The sequence below is a fragment of the Vicugna pacos genome, chromosome 21 (assembly GCF_048564905.1).
Source record: "Vicugna pacos chromosome 21, VicPac4, whole genome shotgun sequence".
Taxonomy (NCBI): domain Eukaryota; kingdom Metazoa; phylum Chordata; class Mammalia; order Artiodactyla; family Camelidae; genus Vicugna; species Vicugna pacos.
In genome coordinates, this window is record NC_133007.1 from 16,168,763 (window position 1) to 16,193,984 (window position 25,222).

Genomic DNA, 25,222 nt, shown 5'->3' on the forward strand with positions numbered 1-25,222 from the left:
CTTTCAGTGACTCCCTTTCTTTCCATTATTGTAGTCTCATTTAAAGCCAGTTAGCTGGCTTCATTCTTCTATCCTAAGGACCTCCAACCTTTTCATTCTGACCCTGCTCAGAAGCCCTGGGATTCTGTGAACCACTTCCAGCTCCATCACGGCTCTCCTGAAGGGGGCCGTCAGAAACGTATCCAGTGTTTTGGTACAAAAACTCCATGGGAAGACTTTCTGCTTTGTTTACAATACCTCCCACCAGTATCCACAAGGACTCCTAAGTGCCTCTCAAGGTAACAAGTGGCAAGTTGGAGTCCATGATCTCAAACACAATTTGGGTTGCTTTTCACTATATGCTTAGTCTTTACTTTTCTGACCATTCCTAAGATTTGGTTGGATTTTCCTGCACTTTTACATCAGCTCAGAATTTTTATTTTTCAAGTGAACTTCACATCACCTGTAAATTTCTTCATTTCACCTGTAATTCCTCTTGAGGAATATTTATGAAAATGTTAAAATAGAAGCAACTTCAACTTTGGTCCTCAGTGGACCTCACTATTTGACATAGTCTTTTATTTCTTCCTTTAATCCCCTCAATCCCATGATAATTTAGTAGTTTTACTTGCTTGTTTAGAAAAGAAAACATTTATGTGTAGAAACTTGTGATTTTTTTTTGCAGATGTTGCCTACTGGTTAATTGTCTTGTCTATCTTAAATCAAGTTCTTTGACGTCCTACCTACAGGGTAACATTTTCCCCCTCTTCCTGAGTTATCTGAAAGTTGTTACGAGAATAAATCCTAAAACTTTGCATCACAAGGAAAAAAAAATTTTTTTTCTTTGTTTTCTTTTTTATATATCTATACAATATGATAGATGTTGACTATACTTATTATGGTAATGAATTCATGATGTATGTAAGTCAGGGCATTATGCTGCACACCCTAAAATTTACACAGTGCTGTTCTATCAATTGTATCTCAAAAAAATTGGAAGAAAACTCTGAGAAAACCAAGGAAGGGACCCTATAAAATCAGGATACTGGTCATCTTTGTGAAGGAGGGATACAGGAAGTAATAACTGGAAAAAAACATAAGGGAACTTTCAGGGTGCCGGCAATGTTCTATTTCTTGACCTGGGTGGTGGTTACACAATCATTTTGTAATAATTCATTGATTTGTACATTTTTGTTTATTTCATATTTTATCTTATTTCTGTGTTTTATTTTTTATTGTTTTAAATCATTTTAAAAAATAATTTTAAAAAGTGAATGAAAGAGAGTTAAATTCAAATTATAATTCATACGTCTCTCTCAGTAATTTATTGAAGTAGACAAAAGCAAAGTTAGAACTTAAATAACACCATCAACCAATTTAACCTAATTGATGTTTTCAGAACAAATCACTGCTGAATACACATTCTTTTCAAGCATACATGGAATAACCAGCAAGACAGACTACATGCTGGGCCATAAAACAAGTCACAACATATTTAAAGCATTAAGGTAATTCAGAGTATGTTCACATATGTTCTCTGACTACAATGAAATTAAATTATAAATCAGTAATAGATAGCTAGAAAATCCCTAAATGTCTGAAAATTAAACACACTTCTACATAATCAATGGGTCAAAGAAAAAAAAATCACAGGGAAATAAGAAAATATTTTAAACTGAATTAAAATGAAAACATAGTGTTATCAAAATTTGTGAGATGCAGCTAAAGCAGTAGAGAGAAATTTATATTATTAAATTATATTAGAAAAGATCTAAAATCAATTATTTAAGTATCTAACTTAAAAAAACTGGAAAATGAATTAAACCCAAAGTAAGTATGAGGAATAATAAGGTAAGAAAAGAAGTCAATTAAATAGAAAACATACAACCAACAGTGAAAAAATCAATGAAACCAAAGCTGGTTCTTTTATTGTAAAATGTAACACATCACCAAAGTGCACATACATGAAAAACATACAGTGCAATGATGTACCAGTAAACGCCTTCTAAGTACCACTTCATCAAGAGATAGGACACGGCCAGCACCCAGAGTCCCCCTCCCGTCCCTTCCCAGTCATTAACCTCTCCCTCCCTCTCAAAGTAATCACTATCCAAACTTAAATGCAAATAACATCTTTGCTTTTCATTATAATTTTACCACCTAAGAATGCATCTTTAAGTTCTGGAATTGAGTTTTACCTGTTTTTATTAAACTGCATATAATGATAATACAGTTTGTATTAGATGTGTTTGCCTTTCACATATCTTCTTTTGTTAAATGTCTGTTCGAATCCTGTTAACTAAGTTGTCCTTGAAATAATCAATACACTTGCTAAACCTCAAGCTAGATTGATCAAGATAAAGAAAGTATAAACAACCAGTATCAGCAATGAAAGAACTGGCATCAACTACAAATGCTACAGACAGTAAAAGAATAAAGAAATGTTATTAAAAACTTTATACTAATAACTTAGTTTACACAATGACTAAATCAGCTAAGTGCGTGAGAATATCCCCAATACTTGAAATTTCTTACCTTTCAAAAACCTTAAAAACTGTCCTTAGACCTGCGTTTATCTCTAAGTCATTTGAAAGAGGACAACACATCAATTTACCTCAAAAAACATCTTTCAGTGCCTACGATGTGCGCTACCATTTTAAGGATTCCTATTAAAGACACAGTCTTTTCTCACAGTCATACAATCTTCATTCGGCCCAGTGACTCCTGGAAAAACAAACACGAATAAGAGGCAACACTAGATTTATTAAAGATCATAATGCTATCATTTATTGGAAAGAAAAAATAATTGTTTTATGATATTTTGGGGAAAAAAGTTTACTTATCAGTAAAATTCTTTCTCTTCGAAATCAGCAAAAAGAAAACAATCTTCGTTGCATGAAACAGCGTCTCAAGGTAGGAAAAGCAACACACGAGAATATATTTTGGGCTATAAAAATTTAGTTACGCCATCAGCAGCATCCAAAATCAGCTGAGTATACAATTACAAAAATTGATTCATGTTTTAACAAAGTGTTTTAAAAGCTCATCCTACGAGAACAGGCACAATGTTCTGAAGGCATTTAAAACCCCCATGGGCTTCTGAACACCCTTACCCTCAACTTCACAATGAGAATGTACAAGAGCTGTGAGAGATCAGAGTTCAGAGGTTTTTAACTTTTTCCTTTCGTTGTTCAAAGTGGCTAAGTCAAGCAAATACACTGGAAAAAGCAACGCAAACACTTTTCATAGCAGCAAGACCACAAAACTGCATGTAAACCATGGTTCTCCTTCACGACCAGTACAAAGTTCATTCTTACTTAGAATAAGGCTCATCGCTTCCTCCTGCAGTAAGGAAGTTTAACAGGCGGAGAGCAGCTTTCTGCCCAGACACCAGTCCCAATTTGGTCTCCAAGGACGCCTCCCAAGCACCCACAAGGGTATTAAGTCCAGGCAGCCAATTGCATCAGGGAGCTTCTGTCCACGCTGTGTCTATTTTTTGGTGCTGCTTATTAAACGTGGTGACTCTGTTGCGAATATACACATCAGTAGTGATTCGTTATCACGATGCTGTGGGGTGACCTTTCTCTTCAAACAGCCATGCGCCTCCTGTCTAGTGAACTCACTTTTCCCTGGTTTCTGCTCACCCCGTCTAGAGAGAGTTTTTGTACATTTCCAGGCCCGCTGTCAGTTCATCAGCTCCCGCTAAGAAGGATGTACTGCTATTCGGCCAATTCACATTAACAAATGCTCTGACGGTCCCTGGGCTCTGCTCACAAGCTCTGCAGGTCTCTGTGAGGCCGTGCACAGAAACCTGGGCCATCAACAACAGCGAAGCTCAAGTGTACCAGGGGCTTAGGAATGGCGTCTGTGCGTTCGGCGTAGAACCAGAAATAACCGAAAAGTGGGACTACACGCCCGATCTCAAGTGAAGAACTGCACTCTCCTCTTCACTCCGTGAAAAACCCTCAAGAGCTCAAATTTTCATAAAATGATGAATTAAGAGGCACGTTAAAGTCACATGACTTAACCTCCCAACTTTTTCAATTAAAAACTGCCCCCAAATTTATCTTTAAATTACTTCTGAATGTAAATTCTTTTGTTAATCTTGCCAAGAGCTACACAGATAGAAATCTGTATCGCACCTCGGGCAAAGATCAGTTAGCTTTCTTAAAAATGCTATCCGCAAGGAAACTACCGCACATCTTAAAACTTATCCCCCAAAATCACAGATTTTAAAATCAAAAGGACTATGCCTGTCTTCTAGCCAAATGGCCTTATAAACCTTAAACACTGATTTTCGTGGTTGTTGCTTACTTGCTGACAATGAAGTTTAAGGACAGGTTGTGAATTCTGAAGTATCTGTAGCCCTGCAGGAGACTCCTGTCAGGACTTATCTGAGGAAAGAGAAGGGAATGTGGCCCCACAGAAAAAAAGAATCCACAGCCACTGGGCTGCAGCTCTGCTCCCCACCACGTCTCATCACTCGTGTGGTGACATCTGCTACTCTCGGGTGCTATCCAAAGCAGCAGCAGCCAAACCAGTGCCCCTCACAATTTTTTATTAAAGGTATGACCCACTTCTTAATTATCTTTTCTATCAGAAGCATCCAAAGGCAATTTTATTTAGATGCATTTCATGATTTCATTTCTGGCTCCCTGAGCAAACACTGGCTGGAGTGGGGAAGGTGGTGCTCAGTAGACAGCCCCTGGTCACCATTCAAGAGTGACTGACAGAAGCTCGGAGCCCCGAGATTAACCAACCCAGTGAGAACGCTCAGCCGGAGAGATTGTTCAGTCCTCCCCCAGGGACAGGACAGCCTGTCTAGGGGACTGAGACAGGGAACCTCAGGTCAGGCTTCAGCAGCAGTAGCCACGGGCACAGACACCCAGGGGAGCTGGGGAACCTCTGGTTCACATCCAGCAAAAGGGGAGGCCTCTTAGACAGTGAGACAGAAGAACACGGAAGGCAGCAAGTTAGTAAAAAGACCCAATGCAAACAAGCAGCCTCTGAAGGGCGGGGAGAAGGCAGAGAGGGCCAGGAGGACTGGAAGCCGGCCCTCCAGGTCTGGAGAGCAGCACTGCTCCCAAAACAGAGGTCACAGGACCAGCACGCCCAGGGCAGGGCGTTCAGGCCAGTGCTTCCCGCCCAGCTGCAGGTCTACAACAGAGTCACCTCAAGGGTTCCCTTTCTTCCAAAACACAATGATCTCTCCTTCACCCTGCAGGGAACGTAGGATGACAGAACGAGGAGCAGGGAAAGAGAGACCACTACCAGCCACGGGGGCTAAAATTCTAACTCTCCACTCCCTTGCTCACCCATGAGGTTGCTTGTAACCAGCGCTGTCGCTTGGTAACAGTTTTCAGCAGATTTGAAATGGATTTCCTCCTCCCACAGTCCAGCAAACAAAAACGAGGAGGAAAGCAACCAAAGGATAAGGCGACAGAAGGAAAAACTTAGGAGCCTGGAAGATGCTGGAAGGCAGGATCATCCACAAGCTGCCGGGATGTCCGGACTGGAGCTGTCTGAGCAAACTGGCCACAGGCCTGAAAATTAGGGCAAAGCAGGAGCTTTTATGCAAGACCTGGCGCCCTCTACTGGTGAGATCTGGTAGACCCCTTGCCCTCTGAGGCTATTCCTTCTCTAATAATGGAGACAAGACCACTAGCCCCACAGTGACTGGGAATATGCAGTGAGATAATGCCTGGCAATGTCTACAATGCTAGACACATACTGCCGAATAAATTTTCTTAAATAAATTAATGGTCGCAGTCACCCTGTCACCTTCAATGGCCATTGGGTATTCCTGGGATTAAATAATAATACCCACCTTTTACTAAGATATCATTTACCTATGCTGGGCCCCGTGCTAAGCACTTGACACTTTTCTCATTGACATCCTGCGATGATCCAGCAGGAATTTTTAGCCTCATTATTGTGAAACAGACGAACAATGTGAGGATCAGAGGTGAAGTCACTTGCTCAACACAACACTGGAATGTGACTGAGCCACAACTCATACCCAGACCTGTTTGACTTCAGAGCCCACATTCGCCACCACATTATACACGCCCAGTGACATCTTAACCTCAACGTCCCACAGAGTCAAGTCCAGCCTCTAAAAAGGGCCCAAGGGGGTCTGCCTTTTAGGTGTTATCACTCCAGGCTGGTTGAAGCTCATAGTGACCAGGCTGGCCTCACACTGGCTCTAAAGAGAAGTGATAAAGACTCCTGACCTCCTCCAGGCCCTTCTGAGATCTGAGCTATCTCCTGGAGGCACCTGGGATGTGAAGGAGCCTCCCACCAGCCAGAGGGTAGCATGCACTTTCCACTCCTGGCTGAAGGCAGGTTAGGGGCCTCGGCAGAAGACAGGATGCCCTCAACAGCCTAGAAAAGGACCCAGTAACATCGGTTCCTCACCCTGGCCCCATCAGGCCTGTTCACACCTCTTCAGCTCAGAAAGAAAAGCCTCGCCAGTCTGCGGCCTCAGCTACAGCAGGAGAAAGAAGGCAGCAATCAGCCACAAGCAAGGAGACAAGCGGTGGACCACTGCCTTTGGTTTGCAGGTTCCAAGACCAAGAGCCAGTGTGGACTGGCCAGACCTGGGTGAAGAATAGAAAAGCAAACCCAAACAGACTTCCTTTGGAGGTCCCGCAATGCCAGGAGCTCTGCCGATCAAGATAAGGCATTTTGATGATCAGGAGCAAAAGGGCACACAGGAATGATGGGGATCCTACAGGTCCAGAAGGAAGGGAGACCAGGCAGGAGACGGTGTGACGACATAGAGGGATTGGGACCAGAAAAGGCATGGGCTTGGCCGATGAAAACAGGGAAAACAGTTACAGGAGGTACCACCAGAGCCACACTGGAAACACTGGGGCACAAAGGAGACTGAAGCTGGGGCACCCGGACTCAGGGCTCAGCTCTGCCATCAGCTGTGGCCTTGGGTGGATCTGGTAACATCTCTTAAGCCTTGACCTCCTTGATCACCTAGTGGGGTAACAATCCCGGCTTAGTCACAAGGCTCTTACGAGGACTAGACAAAGTCGGGGACACGAAAGCACTCTGTATGTGGCCAGGCATCAGGCTGGGACAGGCCACCCTGCCGCCCCCCAGCTTCCGGCACCAGCTCCAGTGCAAACTTGGGGGCTGTTTGAAGGTCCCTGGGCAGGCCTGCCTCCTTCTGCTGGTGCTACAGTGGGGCTCTGTCTCCCCACCTACTCTCCCCTGGCCCCATCCCAGGGGAGAATGGAAAGTAAACTCAGTTTAAAAGCAAGCATTTATAAACAGGGAAGAAAAAAACAGAGCAGAGAGAAGCAAGACTTTTTACCTCCTGCCGACTCGTGTCTAAAAGGAAGCAGCAGTGTTTTCTGCTGCGGCTTTGTTCCCTCTCGGTCTCATTCCAGGGGGTCAAGGGTAAAGATATGAAGGGGGAGCGGGGGGACCCAAGAGAAAAAGAGTGCGCGCTAAGTGTGAAGGAAATACATTCCAGAGTCAGTGTGGAATCAGAGGAGCGAGAGAGCCTGGTTCAGATTTTAAAATAACACACATCACCCAAAAGGGCCCCTTCTGCACGTCACTCTGTGGCCACGCTTCTCACGGGCTCATGTGCAGCTGTCAGGAGGGCAGAACCACTTGCCCCCAGACACCAGAGTAGAAGTGTGTCCCCAGTGTGGGGCAGGGGTGACAGACCCCAAGCTGAGGGACAAAATTACAAAGTCCCTGTTGACCCCCAAACTCTGCCTTGCTGCTGCACCCCTGCCGTCCCCAGTCGGGCTGCCTGTCACCACCTGGGAATCACTGGCTGCCCAGGCTTCTCTGCTGCTGCTTAACAAGGTTTTTATTTATGAGAATTCAGTGGGACACCGTCCAAAGGCGCGTGAGTAAGATTCGACTCTGTCAGATACCAAACCCATCTCTCATATTCTGCTACAGACATCTAAGTCTGGGAACACACCCAAAAGCAACCCTCCGATGTTCAGAACACAAGCAACGCACCGCTGCAGGGTAAAAGGCACGTGTCTGTGAGACAGAGGTTTTGAAGATATTTACAACCCGGTCCTCCAGCTTCCATCCACATCCTGCTTTCCAACGCTTTGCAAACCTGGCTGTGTGTTATGCTAGACACACAGCAAAACACTTCTTCACAGCATCCCTAGGAAGAAAAAAACACAAAGATAAACGAGAGATCAGCACCCCAAGGGCTCCTGTAAGTGGTGAAGACCCTCCTTTAGATTATTGCCTGGGTACCCAGGGTAGCACCCTGCAGGGCAGCAAGCACCCAGACCAGGCGGTCGGATCTACGCAGCATCAAACCTCGGCTTCAACATCTATTAGTAGTTTTATCCTGGGCAAGTACCTTGTCTAACTTGAGTTTCAAATTCCTCATCTGTAAAAGGGGACCTACAGACCCGCTGGGGAATTAGTGCACTGAACAGAGTAGGTATTTAATAGCTATGGTGACAATCAGAGGAAAAGACAGGAAGCGCAGATGACCAGAAAGCAAGACATTAGTCGGGACTGTGCATTTTTTTAATATCAACCAGAATCGCAGAATCCACTGGAAGTACTAAGTCAAACAGTCACTAGGGCCGTCCTTCCTCTAAGCAGACAGCAGAAACTTGTTAAGGGACATCTTGCAGGCGTTCCCAAGCACAGGGAGCTCTCTCTAGGTACTGAGAACTAGTTAACCTGCTGTATGAACTCCTTGGAATTCAGGTCAGAGTGTGCAAGGAAGGAGCAGGGGCTCGGCAAATCACTGTTCTCTTCACGCCAGCATCTCCGTTCCACCAGCACACCTGGCCGCGTACCAGGGCTCCCCAGCCCGGCTCTGCTCCTTGTGTTCTCGGCCGCACTTGGGCCAAGGACGCTGCAGCCACACGAGGGAGAGAATTCGCATGAGCAGGCACTGCGTTTTCCTAGCGAGATAATTCTAGCACTGCATTTCTTAAGATACGCTCTGCAATGAAGTCCCAGCAGACGCTCTGCACAAGAAAGGGTTTTATGGCCAAAAAAGATCTGTCATGGCTGCTCACAATAACATAACATGTTAAAAAAAAAAGTGGAAAGCTGGAGCCTGTTCGAAAAAGCCACCCAGCTGCCTTTAACGGGATGGGCTGGTCAACCTCTCATCTATCAGTCGCTTCCCAGCATCTTCCGATCGTCAGCAATGGAAGGTTAAGACCTAATTCTGCTCTTCCTCCTTCCCAGCTCTTGCACGTTTCTCATCTCCGCCACACAGTTAGGGAAAAGCCTCTTTTTAGTCAGCAGGTAATGAAAGAGAAGACTGGAAATTAAATGGTGCCAGGGGGACAGTCAGAGGCAAAGATCTAGTGAAAGTGCTAATTTAAGGAGGTTTGGGGCATCGGAACCTCAGAGTGAGAAGGGGGCCACTCCACTCTAGTTCTCCTGAGTCCTCTCGGGCCGGAGGGGTCCAGGGAGTTGCCCGAGGTCACAGTGCTGCTTAGGAAACCCTGATCTCCCGGAGTCCTGGCCCTGCTTACTCTCCCTTCATGAACTCTTTTCTGAAACGTCCCCATCCGTGAGGTACTGCAAGAAAACAGGCATGAACTCAGACCCCTCCGTCTCTTGCTCAGTGATATGAAGGTGATACACACCTTTAAGAAAACCTCCCCAAAGCTGCAGGTTAAAAGGACGACAGTGAGCATACACGTACTGTGTATCACAGCAAATGTTGTGCGCTGAACAGAGTAGGTATTTAACAGGAACTGGTGGACCTGGTCGATGCCCATCGCTGGCTGTACGATGGGTGGGGGTGGGGGGTGACCCCTGGCTTACTCATCAATCAAACAGGTGTATAACATCTGCCTATTCGTCTCAGAGGATTTTAGTTAAAGATAAAACAGCCTGTGTGCTCTGAAGGCTCCCTCAACTACAAGGCCCCGTGCACACACTGCATCATCCCCCAATGACAGACGTTAGAGTCCAAATGCCGTCAGTCTTACCTTGCAAACGGTATGTAGGAAAGGCTATACCTACAATGAAAAACAAACAAAACAAAGATCAAATCAAATGAAGGGAGTGGAAGATGACACAGGGGACTGGGCTTCTGAGCTGTACGAGGGCCTGCCGTGATGCATCCAGTCCCTCTCCCTCCTTGGTGTGGAGGGTGCATACACACGCACGCGCACACCCACATGCGCACACACACGCTGGGCCGCGTGTATAACCAGGGAAGGGAGTGGCATCTGTGGCCAAAGCAGGAGGAGAAAAGGCCCGTGGAGACAATCCTGTCCCCTCAGCTTCACAGGGTTACTGCTTTAGCCAAATGAGCCAGCAGGGTCTCCTAAAACGCAGATTCCAGGTAACCAGACGGCCTAGAAGCCCCATTCTGAAAGAACACCAAATAAAATCCAGGTCAGCTGGCCTCTAACATCTTACAAATCCTCAGCAGAATACTTCTACCTGATTGGGATAGATGTTCTGCTCCGCGCCTTTTAATTTTTGAAAAAGTGAAAAGAGAACAGGAAAAGAAAAAAAAAAAAAAAACCCACTACCAGCTGCTCTGTGGACGAGCACAGTAAGCAAGGTGTGCTTCTTCCAGATCCCAAGCCCAGAGGTACCTTGGTCACCCCGGTTCGCTCCGCCCCCTCGCCTAGAAGGGAACCACAAGGGGAGGAAGGTGGCCACCCCGCAAAGGACCACGCACGGGTGTCAGACAGGTTGGAAGTCACTCAGCCCCAAGAACGCATGCGCATCGGAACAGGTCAGTGTTGGAAGGAACAGGGCCACGTGCCTGAGCTCATATGAACAGAGCCTTTAAAAACTGGCTTCGGCATCGGTCTATAGGCCAAGAAAGGCATGTGTATGTGGGGACTAATTTCTGTCCCCAGCAGAAAACCAAAATATATTAACATAAGCCATCACACCAGGCCCCTTCAGTGCCTGCTCCCAAAAGGCACATCATCTTAAAATCAGGCCATCACTCTTCTCCGTATCTGACACTCACCACGTACAGGGGCTCACCTACTGGAACACAGTAAATGCGCTCTGAAAGCACATTTATTCAAAAGTCCAAAATTACTAAAGGGCAGGATGGGTGCTGGGCTTGCGGTCTCAAGACGCACTTCTATCACATATGATTATACTTGATCCTTGGAAGCTTTGAAACTTTCAGTCCTTTCTTTGCATTGGAGCCAACGTTTTTTCCCAAAGTAGACCAAGGCACATTTTTATTGAAACTGTTCTGCCAGATAGCATCCCTGGATACACTGTGAACATATTATTACAGAAATGTCCCAGAAGCTACTGATTCCATACATGCCACCACCCCCTCACTCTGATGTCAGGCAGGTCTGAAAGGGCCATGAACCTACAGCCCTATCCAGGGTTTTGAATAAAGGACCACTGGAGAGTGGTCCTTTCACTCTGCCTGGCCCCTGGGCCACACTCCCCTGACCCTGCTACAGCCCACAGCCACGCGGTTTTCCATTCCGTCAGCCACTGTTCCTCATCTCCTGCTGACGATTCACTCTTTGTCCTTCTGTTAAATTATTCATCCCATCACAAATGTAACACTCATTGTTTCTCTTATCACTTTCCTTTCTCTTTAATGCCTGTTTGACTCACAAGCCTTTCTTTTTTTAACCAGCCCCTACGATACTTACTGTCCTTGCCCTTGCCGGACGCAGAGTGGCTGAATAACATTTAATAACATTTATAACATCTCAAAGACGACCATGAACCCAGAAAACATGCCACAGCGAGAAAACAGCCTCCCACGACCACTCAGGACCACTAACGCCACCTACTGGTCGTGGGCTGAGTCGACAGGCTCTTGCCCTGCAGTGTGACTTGGTTTGTATTATTAAGGATTCATACACTGATAAGCTTCCGCTTTCCTAATCCTCCTACGCACGCCCAGTGGGATTTTACCTCCTTCAGCTGCATTAGTCAGAGGTGGACGTGGGAGGGGACTGCTGGAAAGGTTACTTACCACGTCAGGGCCAGAGACTGCAAGATGCAGAAGATGAGAGCCAGTCCCTTGTTGTGCCACTAAGAGAAAAATGATACGGTCACATGAACATGTGTGACAAGAGGCACAAACCGGAAAGGTTAAGGAAAACTAAAATACACACTTACCCAAAAGGCAGAACACAGGGTGAGCGCAAAACACAGCTAGAGAGAGAAAGGAAGTATTATTTAATTAACACAATAATGACAACATGGAGGGAACAAAAAAACTGTAAAGACATCATCCTTGACAAACTCAAAGTAATACTTATCAAGCTGCAGTCACCAGATTCTGTGGTTACCAGAGCAACCAAAAGCATCCTTCATTTCAAAGCATTTAAACCTACCTGAGCACCCATGTTTGGTAGAAGAGTTCAAATCCCAATGAAATGAAACTGGCCAATAAGGAGTCATGTAGATTAAAAAGAGGAGGCTCCTCTTCTACTTTCACATTTGCCCAAAATCTCTGCCCAGCAAACACAAGTACATTTCTGGTCCATCCATTCATCCAACCGTCTTTTCATTCAAATGTACTAAAGTAGGTTTAACACACACCTCTTCATTTTCACTCCTGCCAAACACTAGGGTCTAAAGTAGAAACAGCATGTGAGGACAAAGATTAACATGGGATGTCAACCTCACAGCCAGTTATTTGTTTACATGTCACCTAACACTTTCCCCGAGTCCTTTCTTAGAAAGTTCTTTCTGCAAGAGACTTTCCCAGGCCACCTCCACCAGGGCCATCTCCGTGTCCTGGCTGAGAACAATTAGTACTCCAGCTGTCAATCAAGCCTGTCACCTCCAACCTGCTGTATCAGTAATTATAAAATAAGTAGAACCCAAATATTTCCCGCGCCCAGCACAGCGCCCAATGCTCTGAAAGGTCACAAAATAGTAGCAAATGTGGCCATGGCCTTAGAGAACTTACCTATTTGAACAAATGAGATGTACACAAATGAAACTAAAAATAAAAGGATGCTGATCAAGTTCTGGACATTGCAATACTGAAAATTATAATAGAAGTCCAGAGAATGTGGTCTGGAAAGATGTGATGGTCACGGGGAAGGAAATGGTCCAAAGGAGGGAGAGGCATTCTGGGTTAATAGGACAGAAGGACAGGACAAGACTGAGGACATGGTTGTGAGAACAGGGAACAGGGGTGCGGGGCCATGAGGCCACCAGACTCACTTCAGGAAAACTGGTGAAAACAAACGGGATCCCAAAGTCAGACAACGGTAAGGGGAGACAGAGCCCAACCTAGGAGCCTGGACACCCACTCAACAGAGAACCTTGTGCTTTGAGTTACTCCCTCTGAGCTCTGCTTGTATGTGGTTTCACCGACCCCCAGGAGGGTGTCCGAATCTCTTATTACCATGAGTTTGGCTAATCTGACAGGCAACACCTCTGGAGGTGCTTTAGAACTGGCAGTAACTTAACACCAACTGAAACACAAGTCGAGGGAAGAGAGGAAAGATTATTGCACGAAGAATGCTCCCTTCTGCCACCGTGGTTACAGGCATCGGGTAGTCAGTCAAGACGAATGGGAAAAGGGCAAAAGTCTTCAGGTTTAAGAGGAAAAAAATTCCAAACAACAGCACCAAAAACTCCTTTAGAAATCCCAGCCAGACACAGAATACAAACTTGTGGTTGCCAGGGGGGAGGCGGGTGGGAAGGGACAGACTGGGAGTTCGAAAGATGTAGATACTGACAGGCATATGCAGAATAGATAAACAAGATTATACTGCATAGCACAGGGAAATATATACAAGATCTGGAGGTAGCTCACAGCGAAAAAGAATGCGACAATGAATATATGCATGTTCATGTATAACTGAAAAATTGTGCTCTACACTAGAAATTGGTACAACATTGTAAACTGACTATAACTCAATTAAAACAAAAAATAGAAATCCCAGCCAAAGGCAGACCTTACCAGCACCAGGATGGTTGCAATCAGACGCGTAGGCTCGAACATTCGCTTCAGCTGTTTCATGGGTCCCATGAGGAAGACGGTGCTGAGAGGCAAACACACACAAGCCGCTCAGGCCAGAGCCTCCCCATCGCCTCCCCCAACTCACCTGCGGCAGGAATAGCAGTAACAGTAGCCGACACTTAAAAAGCTCCGGCTAGTGGGAAGGGCACAGCTCAGTGGTAGCGCGCGTGCTTGGCATACACAAGGTCCTGGGTTCAATCCCCAGCACCTCTATTAAGAACAAGCACACAAATAAACAAATCTAATTACCTCTCCCCCCAAAAAATAAGTAAATAAATAAAATCTTTTACTGGGCTAGGTATTGTGCTTAAGAGCTTTTTGTGCCTTATTCTCAGTTAGTCTACCAACAACTCATGAAGCCCATCATAGTAATAGTTATCATAATGATTTTGCAGATGAAGAAACTGAAGTCCAGAAGGCCCTGCTACTGATCCAAGGCCACCCAACTAGCCAACAGCAAAGCGAGGCTGCAGACGCTTGTAGGTCTGGCTCAGGAACCACGTTCATGACCACTGGGTTAGAGGAGCCCCTCCTCCAGGTGCTACCCAGCCTCCTTAACAACCCACCCAGGGAGACAGACAAACAAACAAAAAAGACTCAGGCAAGAAAAAAGAAACACCACATCATCTTATAGGCTCGGGTTGGTTATGTTAGAAAGCAGAGCATTTCATTTTCTTTCAAAATCTCCAGAGACTAATTCTGATGATGACAGTACCACCACCTGTGGTTTGCGGAACATCTGCTAAATGTTAGACACCGCATACAAGACCTCATTTCATCCCCTCGACAACGCTGCTATTATTACACTTATTTTAGAGCTGAGAAAATGAAGCTCAGAAAGGTTAATTCACTTATCCAAGATCACACAGCTAGGCACTTAAAAAGCTGGCATGCACGCCCACATCTACCGGATCCCAAAGCTCTGAAAGACAGCCCCAGTATGCCTTCTGGAGGAATGGACCCAGAGGTGGCTAGTGAGAAAGGGTAACAGAAATGAAGCAGACGCTCAGGCCTGATGCATCACATGGCAGGACCAGCTGTATGTCTTGCTCCCCGACTCCTGATGGAAATGTCCCGTGTGGCATCACCCCAGGGGTAGCTGGGGACAGTCAGTGTTTAATACAAGCCGACCAGTAGATGACATTAGCTGCTGAGTGCTCAAAAAAATAAAAATTTTAAAAATACGTCTACCTCTTTTTGAAGTGCCATTAAGTTTCCATCTGAATTCAAGGCTACACTCTCGGGTCAAGTGTTTGAGCTGAGTGCCCTCTTTAGCCTACGTTGAACAAGAAGCACTGGCCAAGGCTGGCCTTAAAAATTAAATGCAGCAAACATACAAAAATATAAAAGATTACAGGTAACGCCACAACGTCCTGGACACACCCTGGAAATAACAATTCGTTCCCTTTACTATTTCCCTCGGCAATGCTGCCAAGGGTCAGTCCCACTAGGATTTGCGAAATAGTTCTTTGGAACTAACCAGCACACCCAACTAGTTATGCTCAGTTGAGACCCTACATCATAACCTACGCTGTCTGCCCTAAGCAAAACTCCCTAAAAGTTAGTATTCGAGAGAGCTTTAGAGGCTCGATAAGAAAGACATCTCCAAAGGCCAGCATTCTATCACAAGACTCAAGAAAGTAAGCTTTAAGAAGGTGGCCAGTGTCATGCACTCAATCATCTGGTTAACATTTCCAGCCAGAAAAAGACCCAGGTTTGGGGACAGTTAAGGACAAGAAAGACAGAGGTACAGCCCTTGTCAAGTGGGTCACGGACTTGTAACAAGTCAGAGTAATGAAATGCTATCTGTGCTGTCACATAATATAGATGTATTTTATACACATATGGGATGTGCAGTCCCCATATAAAGGAGGTCATCGATTCTGGAGGGAAAAGGTAATTAAGAGAAGTTTCATAGAAGAGATGACATCTGAGCCAGGTCTTGACTAATGAGCACGTACCCCCCAAATGGGGGTGCAGACAGGCCAGCACTCCAGGCAGAGAAAACAGCCCGAGCAAAGGCACAAAGACTTCTGGGGAAACGCAAGTGCAGCCTGGCTGGGGAGGATGACTGGCTAAAGCCAGACCTCGAAGGGCCTGTCCTGTACAGACACTGAGGGTTTTGGACTTCACCCACACGGAGGGACCGGGGAGCGTCTCTGGGGGTTAATGAATGGCGCCACAGCTCTGTGGAAATGGCCTAGAGAGGAGCCAAAAAAAAGGAGGCAGAGAAGCCCAGGACAGGACCCCTGCAGTCGTTCAGATAAGCAGTGATAAGAGGCCAGAGCTAAGAGCATCTCAGATATCCCCTGCTCCGGGAAGCCCTCCTGGCTCCCCAGGTCAGGTCAGATCAGGCCACCTGCCCCTCCCAGAGGCACCACTCTCTCCACATCCTATTATGTTATTGGTTTATACATCTGTCTGCCTGGCCAACCAGAGTTCCATCACAGCAGGAACCAAACCCTACTTGTCCTTGAATCCTCAGAGCATGTGGGTCAACTGGTGAGGAACAGCAGTAAGACCAGAGCAATCGGGAGGGCGGTGTTCAAACCTACGCTCTGCGCCATATAAAGTCACAATGGTAGGACAGTCCCTGCTTTCTCCTGGGGTTCAAAGATAAACTAAGATATAAAAATATGCTGAAGTGATAGGATATGGAAGTGATGTATTTTAACTACCTCTTTCTTCTCCAAATCCTTGAAGCTACTGAAGTATCCTCCTTCACCACCTTCCAAACACAACCCACACCCATTTTCCCATCTAATAACTGGCTCAAGTTAGATTAAAAAAAAACATTACCTCCCAATAGATGCGATGTTACCAAAGGTATAAAACACTGCAAAGAGGTACAGTCCCTTCCTCGGCACCCAGAGGAGGAAAGTTCCCTGGAAGACACGGCACAGGGTGTTTGCACATGAGGAACCAGGAGCACACAAAGGAAACTGTCCCCCTGCCCCACCCTCCCGAGCATCCCCTCCGCCTCCCCTACCTCCCTCTCCTCTCCTGCATGCATTTCAGTGAAGAGCAAACGAGAAAAGCAGGTGGATGAAAGTGGAAAGAGAGAAGGAAGGAAGGCAGGAGGAAAAGACAGAGGAGGGGAGGGCAGTCTTACCAACAGCGAGCAGAGAATTCCTGCAGCAAAACAGGCAATAAAGCCTTTTATTCTTGTACCCGAGCTTAATGACGTTGCCTCCACAACCTAAAAATTTTTAAAAACGGATTACATACATGTATACACATATTTAATCACCAAAACAAAAGATGCACGTAATTAAATTTGGCCTTTAGACTGAGGAAGGCAGGAACACAGAATCCTACTTGCTCAGAGCTACAAAACCCCTCCTGAGTCAGTGAATCCAGCTCCTCATCCACCCGGGAGTCTCCTCTTGAGCAGCAGATGAGAGGTTACCGGCTGGACACGTCCAGAGGTGGAAACGCTCTGCTTCAAGCACGACGCAATTCACAAACAGGAAGGAGGCATGACAGCAGACCCCAGAGTCGCCTAGGCCCTTACAGCAGCCCCAGCGGGACGTGGGCCACAACAGGAAAGGCATAACTGCCGTGAAATGGGGACAAGAGCAGTTGGGTCCACTGGGCATCGCATCGTCTCCTAATTCAACCAGCCAAGCTTCAGCGCACGTTGCTCCTGTCGGCCTTTCTGAGACCCAGCGGGGCACAGGCTCTCATCCTGATCAGGACCCACCTGAATCTACTCACTCCTGGTGCTGGCATCAGCCAAGTCACCCACGTGTGAGACGGCTCCTAGTCAATTAATGACGCCCTCCTCCCTCCTCTCTGCCACCAAAATTAATCCCTCCCAACAGGAAGCTCAAAGGCCAAGATTTCTAGAAAAATGCTGCTAAAAAAGAGAGACTGTGAGTAGCTCCCAAGGGTTTTTTTCCCCGCATTAAAGGTGACAGTCAAGTGTCTGCACCAGAGACCTTCCTCGTCTGGCCACCTGATGCAGTGGCCACAGCTGCTCCAAGCTGGGCAAAGGCAGCTGCCAGTGAGACCAAAGGTCTTTCCTCCTCCCAGCCGTGGCAGGGCACCCAGGGCTCAGAAGGCCACCGGTCACAGTTTTACCACATTTCCCCCCAGCTGATGGAGGAAGGCAGTGGTGGCAGAGGCAGCAGAGGCTGCCAGGTCCCTAGACCAGCAACTCCCCTAGCCTTGAAGGCTCCCAGCCCAGGGGCCAGTTCTCAACCCTGTCTCCAAAATTCCTGCCAAACCAGAAGCTGGGAGGGCAGGACCAGGGCTCCCCTAGGCGTGGCAGGCTTTGCTACAGAGTGGCTTCCTCCCTACGCAGGAGAAAGGTATTTGGGGCAGATTATCAAAAGGGGTTCTCCTCCTGCCCCACATGTTCACACGTACTGAAAGCAGGCTCATGACACTGCAAGCCACCCACCACCCCGCAAACATACACACACAGCACTTGCAGAAACATGTGGCAAATATGACCCTGCACAGAACAGCGTGCTCAGGGATGGTGACAGGCAGAGGGAGTGGACAAAGGGGCCACCTGACTCCACGCTGGGAAATCCTCTCCTCCCAAGTGAGCCATGTGATGCTCTGCTATCAGGCACCCGAGACAATTGGGTTACACCCCTTCTGACCAACCTGTTCCACCTCCCATCAAGGATAGGAGAAAATCAAAAGCCACCACCCCTCCTACCCACACAAGCACCAAAGATCTTACCTTGGCCAAGGGAGGAAAAAAAAAAAACAGAGCTGCACAGAGGGAGAAAAGTGTGGTACCGGGACTGGATGGGATTCCTTGCCTGAGCATTAACTTGGTATCAACAGAGATATATTAAAAGATTCAACCTTTTTTAAAAGGCAATAAGCCATAAGGTTAAGTATCAATTTGATAAGGTTTTGGCCGTCAGAAGCAAAATAATCTCAATAGGACGGTGAGATGCCGGCCCTTATAAAAATCAAGATCGCTGGCAACAGGAAGCAGTCCCGGTTTCTACCCTCAGAAAGGAAAGTGACATGTTGGCTCTGCACATCTCTCAAGCTGACCTCCATCCAAATGTCACCCTATTTGCCAAAACGGGGGAGAGGAGCTGTAACTTTTCATCATTGTGCTTTTCCACTCCAGGTGGCTGTCAGTTCTTTCACACCCATGCTTGGTCACAAGCAAGAGGGAGCTGCTGCTCCACTTCTAACTGGACCCAGTGAAAGTTAAAGACTTCTTTTTGCCAATTTGTGAAAATCAACTCCGTTTGATGTAAAAATGTCTCCCTAAATTCATGGTTTCTGGAAGCTGCTAGCGCACTTTTCAGAAATTCGAGTAGCTGAAATAGCACCTTGCCAGGATCTGCAGGCAAACAGCTCACAAGCTGTCTGACTGGCAGGTTTGCACAAAGGTCCCTTTGACGGTGGGATGTGGAGAGAAGAGGGGCTCTTGCCCAAAAGAAGAAAAGCTAAGAACTGTTCGGGGAAACAGGGTTGGCATAAGCAGAAGAAAGTGAGAACGCAATACTGCCTCATTCCTGCGCTTTCCATCCAGGTCCCATTCAGACCTTCCGTGCCCCTGGCTGGGAGCCTGGAGAGGCAACACAAAGTCTATACTTTCAGAAAGAAGCTCGCAGAAACTGAAGATTGAAGGCGGATGTATGAAGACGAGGTATCAATTAGAAACCTCATTGTGAGGCTATCTGTGACTGGACATTACCAAGCAACTTTTATAACTCCCTGGTTTCGTATTTAGGGAAACAGAACTAGTCATACTTTAATTCTTCACATTAAAAGAACAATTTTTTTCAAAGCACTCACGTCCAGTGACCTCTGACCGCTTTTATAATTGAATGTGAAGAGACCTTAAGGTCCCCTAGTCCAACTTACCACACAGAATAGACATTTGACCAGAATCCTCCCACTTTGCCAGCCTCCAAACCACGGGAAATGTGAGGCAATCAAGTCAGCGCCAACACTGTCAAGGAGGCCTTGACCTCATCAGTAAAAACTAAGCCAAAACGACCCGGAAAATTAACTCAGCAAACACAAAATGTTTCCCGGGAGTTGGGGACTCAGGAAGTGTCCGACGATGACGTAGGTGAACAGGAAATTCGCACTCAGGGAGACGAAACTGCCAGCAGTGTTTCAGAACAAGAGAAGCACCTAGTCTTTCTGAAATAGATTTAATGTGTGCCTGAGCTTACAGCACTTCAAAGCTTGTGTTACTGTATCCAACACAAGCATTTTAGGTGGCAACAAACTCAGCATTTACATTTTTGATCTGAACTACATCATTCACTCTGGAGGGTCTGTCCACTGTTTCATGATGATTTTTTAAAATCATAATATCTGCATCATCCCTGCTGTCAACACTCCTCCCCCAAGAGTCCTCAGGAAGTGAAAGCATCTCCCTCCTGATCCCCAGCTGCTCTAAAACCTTATTGACAGTCCATGGGGCATAAAGCTGTAGATAAGCATGACTGTCCACCATCTAAGCTTTCTTAGGCCAGTCTGAGGTTTGACTCATAAGTTCCTAAAAGAAGCAAGAAATCAAAAACAAGGAACTCATGAAATTACTCGTAAGCCTTGACTAATTAATAAAAGCATCAGATTTATAAGAATCCACAGGCTGTTTTGAAATGTCAAAAAAAGAAGTTAAACCCAATTCCCATATACTCCACGTCTACAGTGTTACTGCTTCAAGGTGAAGATTCAGAGAGCCACGTTTTATGGTTCTGAGATTTTTATGGAGGGGGTAGAACTATCAGTGTCATACAAAACTCAGAATAAAATCAGCAACCGCAAAAGTTGATGACAGAAGCATTCTGAGATAACCACAAGAGACACTGATTAACATTAGAGGAAAAACTTGGGTTTCGAGTTGAGAGAAGCCGTATCATCTTGTTTACCACCTTCATTTTACAGATAAGGAAACTGAGGACCATGGAATATACCAAAGAGTAAAGGGCAATGTTATTTTGTCATCCACAAAGGAAAAACAAAACAAAACAAAACAAAAGCTGAAAGCACTAAAAACAGGAAACATTCTGTGTGGTTCTAGAACATAGGGCATTACCAGTGCCCAGGATTCAGCGAGACCAAATCTTTCAAATAAAACAAGCAAGCATGCAGGCGGCCCCATGAGGTCCTGGGTCTCTACAGGATCGACGTGTAGGCAGTGTGAGCACAGAGAGACAAGACGAGGTCCCTGCCTTCCAGGCGTTCATGGTTTTCGTGGCGTTTACAGCAACAGTGTCCACAAGGTCGGGTGGGAGTGTCACACCTCACTACCTACACTGGACAGGTACTCTGCCCGGGGCACCGGGGCGCAGAGAACAGGAACCGTCACCCAGGTCCCCGGCACAGGAGATCTTCCCCACTGGGGCTCCCCGCGCCAGGCTCTCAGGGGCCCCTGCCTAGCCTGGCCCTAAGGCCCTTTCCCAGGCCTGCGGGAACAGATCGATGGCCCGGGATGGCGGCCCCTCCCCCTCGCAGATGTTTCTGGGTTTTGCTCCAGCGCGGCCCTCCCTCTGTGGGGGGATGGGGCGCGGAAGGTTGAAAAGCTGCGGGACAAAAAGTAAGCAGGTGCCGACCGCCCGGTGCAGACTATCTGGGCCCTGGCACCTGGAGCTGCAGGAGCGCGGGGGTCCCCTCTGAGCCCTGCAGGGGAGGAGGAAGGAGCCGGGGCAAAGCTGCTTTCCAAGAAACCCTGGAAGTCCTGCTCGCCTTTCCCACCAGCCAGCAACAGGCGCCGGCGGAGCTGGGGGCGGGGCTCCGTTGTCACCCCGACTCCGCGGGCCCCGGTGGGCACAGGCGCCCCCTAAAGCCCCCAAAGAGCCCTCCCCGAAGGCCGGGGCGGGGCAGCCGCGGGGCGGGGAGGGCACGGCCGAGCGAGCGGGCGGGCGGGCGGGGCGCCGCGGCGCACTCACCTCGGACAGGCCGCCCCGGTCCTCGGTGTCCTGCCCGCTCAGCACCTTCTTCAGCTTGTCCATCGCGGGCCCAGTGCACGCGGGCCCAGTCCGCCGCGGCTCCAGCACCCGAGCGGCCGCCTGTTGCGCTGGCCGAGTCGCGGGCCCTTCCGGGCGCCGCCACCGCCAACCACGGCGCGCCCCGCCCAGGTACCTGCCCACCTGGCCGCGGAGCGCGCAGGCGCCCGGCGTGCCCGCGCCCGCCGCCCGCGTTCGCCCCGCCCGCTTTGCCCGCGCTGGTTTCGGTCCAGGAAGGCGGGACCTGCGGGGAGGCTTGGGTTTAAAGTCGACCGAGCTTGGCCATAAGCCTCAACTCTGCGTCCGCCGCTGCCCTCCCGGATTGAGTCACCGAACGCGGAGTCCCTAGCACGTGCGAGGCACCGCAGAAACCAAGGCGGGGAAGCCTGGACCCGCTCTCCCCGCGCCCCACAGTCCCTGTGGTGTGGATGCAGACTTGTAAACAAATGCGGCGAGAATCCGCCTTCTGATTGTAGTTACACTGGAAAACAGATGTTTAGAAGTCACTTGAAGCCAACTGGACTCAATTCAATCTATTACAAGCTTTGCGGAAAAGTTAACAAAACACTACTGTAATTCCAACTGGAAGTGCATGGAGAAGAGTAATTTGGGCAACGGGTAGAACTTTGGTGAGAGAGAGTAGGGAAAGGTGTATTAGATTGTTTTGTTTCTTCTATGATTTCTTTTATTGACCTGAAACCAGACTCCAGCGCTAATGATTCTGTGTTAGAGAATCCATGTAACCCCCAGGACTGTGCCAGAGACAGGATGTGGGCTCAGATCTTAAACTGCTTGCAGTTTGTCTAGAAAACTAACTTAAACAGACCTAGAAAAAACAAATCCACAGAGAGGTTACCAGAGCCCCCAGGAGAGAATGTTCCTGCACCCTCTCTCACCCCCATCCACACAAACACAGAACATGTATGAAAGAGTAGAAATGCTGTGTCTGTATGGAGAGAATTTAGATGTTAACAAGAACTTGGGCCTGTTAGAAAGTATTATAAATCAACCAGGCAAAGGGATTTGCACAGGACCCTATAGAAGTCAGTCAGATGGTTGTAATTACACCCCTATGTGATTTCATCTCAATGGATAGGCAAATATGCTATGTTTTATAATTTTAGTTTATGCCCAAGATCTTGAATAACAAATGCTTTTGCTTGGATGCTCTATATCCCCTTGTTCCACTCAGATAAATTCCTACACATCTTTCAAGACTTCAAATACCAGGACACAATGGAAAGTCCATCCACTGTGGAGTTAGGAAGATCTGGGATTTAGAACTCTAGCACCATCACTTACTAGCTGTGTGGCATTGAGAAAATAACTTAACCTTTCTGGTCCTCAATTCTATAAAATGGACATAAATGACTACCTCTGAAAGTTACTGTGGGAAGTAAACATGACAGTGTATGAAGAGAGCCTGGAACATGACAGGCGTTCAGTTAGCAACTAACGGAAGATAGTATTATGGTACCATCTAGTCTGAAGCCTACTCTGGGCCCGTCCATACTGATGTGGCAATTGCTCTTTCCTCTGTGTTCCCGAAGCACCTTAAACACACCTGTGAGTACTCACCTCTCAGCGTTACCCTTATTCATGCTCAAGCCTGTCTTCTCCACAGTTTGAGACTCTCACAGTGTCTGTCATTCAGTTCTTTCCTCTCCAAATCCAGAAAAGCACCCACATAACAGGTGCTCAGACAATCTGCCTTGAGTGAGTGAATGAATGAGTGAGAAACTTTGTCTATCTTTTGCAGTTCAGTGAATTGTAACAGCCAGATTGTCAGATAGGGCACCACTTAAATGAGGATGCTTCACAAGTCAGCAGATGAAGTCTATTTTTGTTAGCAAAGTGAGAACATTGGTCCGCCCTCAACCTCCACCTCCACTCTCTGCATTCATCACAGTAAATGAGATTTTGATCAGTAAGTCCATACCTGTAATCTCATCTCATGCCTAAGATCAGTATTTCTCTAAGAGCTGAGTAGGGATAGACTCTGCTCTTAGCCCATGCTCCAAGGGAGCCTGCAAATCACAAACACGTACACAAATGCATTAAAGAACACGTGACTTACAAGGATCTACTGCATAGCGCAGGGAACTATATTTAGTTTCTCTTAATAACCTATAATGGAAAAGAATCTGAAGAGAAAAAATACATATATATCTGCATGTATATGTATAATTGAATTGCTTTGCTGTACACCTGAAACTAACATTGTAAATCAACTACACTTCAATAAAAAAATTAAATTAAAATAAAATAAGGAACATAAGACTTTTCGGTTACTTGGATCTCACACTCAGCAGTGCAACACCCCCTCTCATGAATGACACTGCTCAGGCTCCAGGGAACTGCTTCTTCACGTCTCCTGCCCAATGTCCTTGAAACAAAAGGTGACGATATCTGAATGCGGTGAAGGTTGTGGAGACATGCTCTGCTGCAGACTGCTGGTGGGACACAAACAATGGAAGAGCTAAGGTAGCAGAAAAGACAAGTCCACTTGCTGGACCCCTCCACAAGATGCCTTGAACGCAAGAGATTCCTGTATAAGAATATACCACCTCCCAGTAGTGCCAAGTATCCCTTCTCTTGTTTCTCTACATGCTATAATTTAAGATCCCAGAGGCACTCATAAATTAATGCAGTATTTGCAACAATTCACTAGGAGGCTGACGGAATATTTTGCAATATTAGACAATTCACATTACCCTTAAATGTGCATACATGTAGGTCTATACATAACATACATGGAACATGATACTGACTCTAAGACACTGAACACTAAAATCACAAACACCATTTTTATAAAAAATATTTAATAAAATTTCATTACATTTTCAAAAAGTCAAGTAAAAACCTGCAACTTGATGTAAGTACTTCATTTAATTTTTTAACATTTGTTAATTTGAAATTGTATTTCTTCCCTTTAACTTTTGATTTTGACTATTAGAAAAATAACACTTGAAAAACATACAAAAATGACTCTTTTGTTTTGAAATTGAATTTATATTGTTACGAAAATATATTCCAATTTTGTAATTGAATTCAGTCATCTTTGATATTTTGCCAATTTTTAGTCATATAAAAGACATAACTTGTATTTATCAGTCGAGGAGGAATGAATGTAAGTTAGCAAGTGTTTAGCTTGATTTATAGCTTTTAAATATTTACACATATGGGCTCCCGTTTGTACTGTTTCCCAGACCCTGTAAATCTTGGGGGCACACTTGCCTGTAAGTGGCCCAGTCAAAGGACTTGGGCTGCCTGAGGGGAAATGCTAGATGGGTTTGAAGGGAAAGGACAAGGATTTTCTGTTTAAAAATAGAAG

At 46.5% G+C, this 25,222-nt stretch overlaps 1 protein-coding gene across 1 annotated transcript; it reads right to left on the bottom strand.

Annotated features, from left to right (window-relative positions):
• Window positions 1–1,885: 1,885 nt before the first annotated feature.
• On the bottom strand, window positions 1,886–22,036 carry SFT2D2 (SFT2 domain containing 2). The gene is made up of 8 exons (XM_072946157.1): window positions 21,832–22,036; window positions 17,055–17,141; window positions 16,742–16,827; window positions 13,883–13,964; window positions 12,079–12,114; window positions 11,933–11,991; window positions 9,942–9,971; window positions 1,886–8,131 (listed from the first exon to the last, which is right to left on the bottom strand). The coding sequence occupies exons 1-8, from the start codon at window positions 21,892–21,894 to the stop codon at window positions 8,092–8,094; spliced, it is 483 nt and encodes a 160-aa protein (XP_072802258.1). The 5' UTR covers window positions 21,895–22,036; the 3' UTR covers window positions 1,886–8,091.
• Window positions 22,037–25,222: the final 3,186 nt, after the last annotated feature.